This window comes from Pteropus vampyrus, unplaced genomic scaffold (genome assembly GCF_000151845.1).
Source record: "Pteropus vampyrus isolate Shadow unplaced genomic scaffold, Pvam_2.0 Scaffold93, whole genome shotgun sequence".
NCBI lineage: Eukaryota > Metazoa > Chordata > Mammalia > Chiroptera > Pteropodidae > Pteropus > Pteropus vampyrus.
Genome location: NW_011888874.1, coordinates 1,588,679 through 1,595,553, shown reverse-complemented (window position 1 = coordinate 1,595,553; position 6,875 = coordinate 1,588,679). Strand labels below are relative to the sequence as shown.

Here is a 6,875-nt window from a genome sequence, read left to right as displayed (position 1 = left end):
TTTATTCATACATATTTTCCAAAATTTTCAAAAATCCCCAGGTTGCACCTATTTTAAGCACAATATTAGAGATATTTAACTCAAAATTATATAAGAAATTTTATTTAACTTCAGTGACAATCACCTTTGATTTGAGCCTATAATCATGAATCTTGTTGGACTACTAGATCATGAATACATCCTAACACCCTAATGTTCTTTGGCTAAAAATCTCTGCATTCAAGGAGACTCTAAGTCAGCCACCCCGAATCCATTTTCTCCTATCTCAAGTTAAAGCCATTCTAAAGAATTATACATTGGCTATTTTGTTTCTTCCTATCTGATCACTTTTAAAACTTGTATTTCTCCATATTTCCTGAAGGTGGTGAATATTAAAGTAAGGTAAGGTGCTCTTCTTGTAAGACTTCAATAAGTGTTGCCCTATAGCTGGAGAATTGCTGATATATAAGAACATGTCTTCTTGGTCAGCTTACCCTGTACTTCATTTGGTTTACCTTTGTGTTCTTTTGCTTGTCTATATATTTCCATTCTTTCTTCCCTTTCATTTTTTCCAGGATTTAATTCAATTGGAAAGTTAATTTCTTAGCATTAAATGGTTGAGAATGAAATACATGCACGTGGACCACATACCACCCACACCTTGTAATGATGCCCTATATTTATGGGGGCCATCATTACCTAACGATGGAACCCTTTTGCTCCCCTGGTGAGGGTGGGAATGTATTGAGGACATTCAAGAGCTGATAAAATTTGACGTAGGCTGTGCTCAACTTGTTCGTTGCAACTAAACATTTAAAAATTACAAGTTCTTCGTATGATAGGTGAATATCTCTGAAAAGACTATGCCGGCTATTTCTTAGCTTATGTTTTCCAAGGCAAATAGCTTAATTTCATTTTTGTTTTCTTCTGTTTTGTGTAATTTTAACCATAGACCAAAATGTTTTAAATGATACAATGGTCTCATATTCAAGAATCATATGAATTTTCTATGGAAAATGGGATTGATAAAAAGGAATTGATGCTTCTTTACACAGCCTGAGAGAAGCAGTTATTTTGCCTCAAATTCAAAATGCATTGTCACCTAACACTGCAATTTTCTGAAAGAGAAATCGAAATAACAGTACTCCAGTGTTGCTTCACCCTCTGTGAGGCCATAAGTATACCATGCACCTAAAGAGCTCGCTCTTCGAAAGACGATGCCCTTGCAAAGATTTTTATAACAAAGCAAAAAAAAAAAAAAAAACCCAACGTGAAAGAAGAGGGCCTAAAGAAAAACGCTACCGAAATATTTAATGTCAGTTTCTAATATTAAAGTTTTTACACTAGAAATTTTTTTTTCAAATGGAATAGTTGACATCATTTTTTTTTTTTTGCTTGAAAATTGTCATGAGCAAATTTTAAAAAGTAACATGCTATGGGTGGTTAATTTTAATGGGGAGTTAATATTCTAGTTCCTCTTTTATGTAAATTATTCCAATTTGTTTTAGAAACTTTAAAAAATTACTTCCATCTTTCTATTACATGTTCATAGTAACCCAAAGAGGTCATTTATTGTCTCGGGAATTTAATTATTGCGTCAGTAAAAGTCCCTAAGATTTAGAATAAATACTAATTAAGATGCAAACTCCAGTCCCATGCACTCTTATCTAGTCTCCGAGATCACTCACTCACCTACGGTTTTGGCAGGCTGTCTGAGCAGCGTCTTCACCCCTCACCACATCTGGGACTTTTTCTTCTTTCAAATGCTGTTCTGTTTCCTCTAGGGGGCTGCCTTCAGAAAGGACATGTTCAGGTTCGCCGACACACTCTTCTCTTTGATCTGTTTCAATCTGAATTAAAGGCACTTCCCTTGAACAAAGTGATTGCCCCCTGTGGTTTGGAGGGACGCCATCATGGCACAAGGAAGTTTCGTTTTTAGAATCTAAACCGTTGTGGTTTGTAAGAGAAGCAGATCTGCTTGGAGCCAATACGGGAGGATGTTGGTTTTCGGTAACAGAGTCTCTCCTCGGGTACTCAACAGACTCCTGGACAAGAAGAATTGGCCCGCTTTGCACTCTGCTTGAAGCTAATCTGTGTGCACACTTATCTACTTGTGACGGGGAGTCACCAGGGGCAGCATCAGCTGCCTGGCCATCATCCGTTATAATTTTGTTCTTCCGCATGAGGGCCTCGATCGAGTTTGCCCACGTCTCATGAATCAGCATGCTTGTGATCTGATCAGTTCCACCTCTCCAATACAAGCAAGAATCGGATTGGCACAGCCCAGAGGAGGAAGCACTACCGACTGGCTGGACGCTCAGGAAATCTCGCTGGCTGTTTTGAGCAAAGCCATCTAAGGAGTTGGCTTTGAGTGGCGCATTCACCGTCAGCCTGGGGCCCAGGGACCTGCTATCTGGCATGGACGACTGTCTATAACAGAAAGGGGATCGCAGAGAAGGCGACAGTAAGCCCGCCGTCCAATCCTGGCTGCTTCGCCTGGAAGAGGTGCTGTCTCTGCTCTCTCTTTCAGCGTCCCTCAGCATGTACCTATAGAACTCCTCGGTTATGCTCTCGGTGCTGGACTGCTTAGAGGGACAGCTTGGTCTCACACTGAGGTGGTCATTCTTCCTGCAGGCCTGCTGCATAGCTGAGTTCAGAATGCTGCTGGCATTCTTGCCCGCGTAGTAATCCAGCAGTAACTCAAATCCTCTTCCTTCGTTCTCCATCTGGTTCACCATGAACCTGGAAAACTCATCGGTGATGCTCTCACAGCTCGACTGCTTGGAGACAGAGCTGTCCCTGCTAACAGGCTGACTCAGGGTGCTCATTAAACCCAGGCTGTTGACAGAGGCCCTGACGCTCATGTCCTCCTCTGCAATGCTTTCACAGCTGGAGGCCTTCAGCCGGTTCCACCTGTCCCCGCTGTGTAAACGACTCCGGGGAAAGCTCTGGGCTTGCCAGACGCCGTCCACCATGGAAAACTCTGTCAGGTTCATGATCTTGGCTGCCACTTCGTTTGCAAAAATATTGACAGAATCTGGGATGTCCTCAAGGTTCATGGACTCGTCCACGACCCTGTTCATCAGCTTCTCTTTGAGCTCTGGGTGCTCATCCGTTTTCTTCTTGATCTCGCTGAGCCGTGGTGGCTTGTGTTTCCTCACGGTGGCCCCACTGGCCTGGCTGTCCTTCTTCCTCTTCAAGGATCGACAGGATATGTTGGGGGTAACCAGAAACTCATTCCCTCTTTTCCACGCACAAAACCAGGGCTGCTTTCCTTTTGAGTTGTCAAGGCAAATTGCTGCGATTTCAGTTGCCATGGAGACAATCGTCTCTGCTAATTCTTCCGCAAAGTCTGTAATGCAGTAAAGATCTGTGTGTTTTGCCCGCAGCATGGATTGAGCAGGAAGCGGCAGGTCACCCCCTAACAAAGACAGATCAACTTGAACTTCATTGTTTAGCGGTGAGGCACGACTGTACTTTTCTTGGGTGTTTGGACTGAAGCTGTCCTCAGCATCCCAGGAACTGTGCTTGGTGACTGTTGGTGTCCTTTTCCCCTCTGACGAGAATCTGCATTCATTCTCATTGTGACTGGGCCTCCGATGAGGGATTTTTGTATCCTTTCCCATGGTTCCTTTCTGATATAGTCCCTTGGGGGATGTTTTAGCAGTCGAAAAACCAAGCACTCTGGGACTACATGACAATTCGGACTGCAGTGTGGGGTTCTGGCAGAGGCCTGGCTTCGCTAGACCCTTGCTGTCTTGCTTTGGATGCACGTCGTCGATGAGATCGTTGATAACGAGACCAGTGCTACGTGGATTGCCAGGTGGACGGCTACCGGAGTATTCAGCGGCTTTTGTCCACGCTTGACTAGCAGCCCTATCAGCTGGCTGACAGCCTGGTTCTGTTTCCTTCCATCCAACAGTGTCCTTAGAAAGGATGGTGGGACATTCACCGAGCTGTACAAGATGGCTCATCTTCCTGAACGTGAAGCATATCACACTGAAGAGCAGTCGATTTATACTTTCCATCACAGCGTCCAGCGTTTCAGAGGAAGGTCTGCCATTGTGGGAGTCGATTATTTTATTTTTTTGGTGGACTTCATCGATGGAATGCTTCAGGACCACACTGGACAGGGCCTGTGCCAATTCCATTCCAAGGACATTTTCTGAGCACAGGCTCTGGGGCTGTGAAGCAGTGTCCATGATTCTCCTAGTCACTGATTCCATGAGGTCTCCCACGCTGCTGTACGTATTTGGCCTTGTTAAAACCAGAGCGGCCTCCTTCAGCAGCGCTTCTGCAATGGCTTCATTTCCCAGCTCCACGTCCCCGCCTGCCACTAAGTTACAAAGTGCGGGAACTGCTGTGCCAGACTCGGCTGCAGACAAGAGGCCGCTCAACTGACCAGGGTACTTCACCTCCGCTGTCTCACTCAGGCCACAGACAGCCACGGCACTCGCCACCTGAGTCAAGCCGCACAAAGCAGATGGGAATGAGTACTCACTGATGGAATGTTCCGTGGGTACCGGGGGCGCTTGAGCCTGTAGTGGTTCACTGCCTCCCAGCGGACCTTTGGAAACCAGGGACTCTTGCTCCATTTTCAGTCTTTCTGTGGCCTGTGGACTGGAAATAGTTCCAATCACAGTGGCCGCGCAAGCTAATGCCACTTCTAGAGCACTCTGGGGGTGTCTTTGGGAGTTCTCCCCAGAGGCGACACCGGAGGGCGAAAAAAAGAAGCTCATCTCAGGCCACGAGGAGATGCCTGGCTCAGGGGCAGCGTCACTGCCGTCTGGACTCTGAACAACGACAATTCTGGGGAGTTCATTCCACGATCGAGGGACCATGGCATCTTCTGTGGAACAGCCACTGGGGAGTGGAGCACTTCCTGCAGAAACACCGACTGCAGATTCCCGGGGCAGAGTAGGCCGAGACCGAGATAATCTAAGAAATGCATCTTGCAGCACGGATTCTGCTAAGGTTGTAGCATACTCGCCGGTTGTGGCTTCTCCTTCTTGTATGGGAAGAAGAGAGTTTGTTCCATCTTCATGGTCTCCTGGCTCTAAGTTGCTGCCATGCTCAGTGACAGTACCACAGGCAGAAGGCCCATCTTTCTTAAACATCCTGGAGAAATAAGCATTGCTTGGAATGTATAGTGCCTGTAATTTTTCCACTTGACCTTTAAAGTTTTCTGAATAATAATAATTTGTGGCCAAACTCTCATTCCCCACAGCTTCACCTTTCCACTCCGATGGCTTGGCTGATGGATCTAGACTCTGCAAAGTTGTGTCTTCTGCTACTTTTTCCAGGGATCCTTCTGCTTTAATCAACGATGTATGATATTTGCTAACGTATTTGTCTTCCAAAGTATAAAGTGACTTTTCCTTATTGTAATTCCACTCCTCCTGGGTGGTTTCCTTTGGCTTTTTACTTTCCATAACATGGGCTGAAACATTTAAATTTTCATAACCTGGTGAAGAGAAAATGAAGGCCACTATTACTTTTTGGATAACAGGTCCTCATCAGTCTAAAATAATAATTACTTTCTAAAAATGATTTAAAGTACCAGGTAGCTTCCCTCCAAAAAATAGCATTTGGATGTTTCCTCAAGAAAAATGAATCTAAAAAGGCTTTTGAGTTTCTTTATGGAATACCACCCAACAAAATGGTATTTAATGCAGAATGCAAATGCAGGTGCTAGAGTGGGGGAAGATGGCTTTTCGGAGCTGAGATATGGTCACCATTCTTCAGGGAAAAAGTGACCCCCAAATTGTCTCTTGCAGCTCCTCAGTGAGTGAAGAGGGAAGAGGGGGGATGTTTAGAGCAACCTGGGTCGTGGGTCTTGTTACAGAGATGTGCTCTGAAGTTTGCATAGGACTTGCCCAAGGACAGTAGCAGCGACACCTAAGTATCCCTTCCTAAGGCAGAGAGTGGGGAGGGAGCTTACTGTTCACTGAGTTCCATTAATGAGCCAATAGGAAGAGTGAAGAAATGTGTGCCGAGCCCTTTCCTGGGTTATTTCCTTCTGTCCTCACATTTAAAATGGTATAATATAATCATGCACACCATAATGACATTCGGTCAACATCGGACCACATATGTTGGTTCCATAACATTATAATGGAGATAAAAAAATCCCTGTCACCTAGCGACATCCTAGCCATTGCAATGTCCTAGTGCAACTCTTTCTACCTATTAAAAAGTCTCTTGATTGCACCATTTGCTCTTGTGCTTGATTTATCTCGTGTCGTTTTGTGCAATAACATGCTATATAGGCTAGTAGCCTAGAAGCAATAAGCTAGACCATATAGCCTAGGTGTGTAGTAGGCTATACCATCTAGGTGTGTGTAAGTGTACTATGATGTTCGCACAACCATGAACTCGCCTAACGACGCATTTCCCAGGATGTAACCCCATCCTTAAGTGACCCATGACAATATAATTAATAATATACTATAAAACAATATAATAACATAATATACATTTACTATAATAATGCTATAGTAACTATCACACTCCCAAATTATGGATAAGGGCTCATTTTTCACAGCTTCAAAGAGGCCATGTTAGGATTCAGGCCAGTCCAATTTGGCTTAACAAATCGGTGGCTTTTATGAAAGTCTTAGGGAAGTTAACTTTCCTCCCAATGATCCTCTCCATCTCTTGGCAGGCAAGAGGCTTTCTTTTGAAAACACACATATTTCCTTCGGCATCCTTAAGGCATCCTTGGGGAGGATGGAGCCATCGAACCATTAAATCCAAGTGCATCAGTCAGCATCTTCACCCAGTGTTTTCTTATCCTCCTTCCCTCCCTCAACTCAGTTAGCATAGTCTGTGATGTGTCAGCCCGAAACTTTTCCGAAATTTCATCCAGGCGTCTTTACAGGAAGACTAATCTCAGA

At 44.6% G+C, this 6,875-nt stretch overlaps 1 protein-coding gene across 1 annotated transcript in view; it reads right to left on the bottom strand.

Moving 5' to 3' along the window:
- SPHKAP (SPHK1 interactor, AKAP domain containing) overlaps window positions 1–6,875 on the bottom strand; it is a 105,789-nt gene that overhangs the window by 19,391 nt on the left and 79,523 nt on the right. Inside the window, exon 6 of the mRNA XM_023532937.1 lies at window positions 1,672–5,443. Within this exon, the coding sequence (XP_023388705.1) occupies window positions 1,672–5,443 (3,772 nt within the window). The remainder of the gene's footprint in view (window positions 1–1,671; window positions 5,444–6,875) is intronic.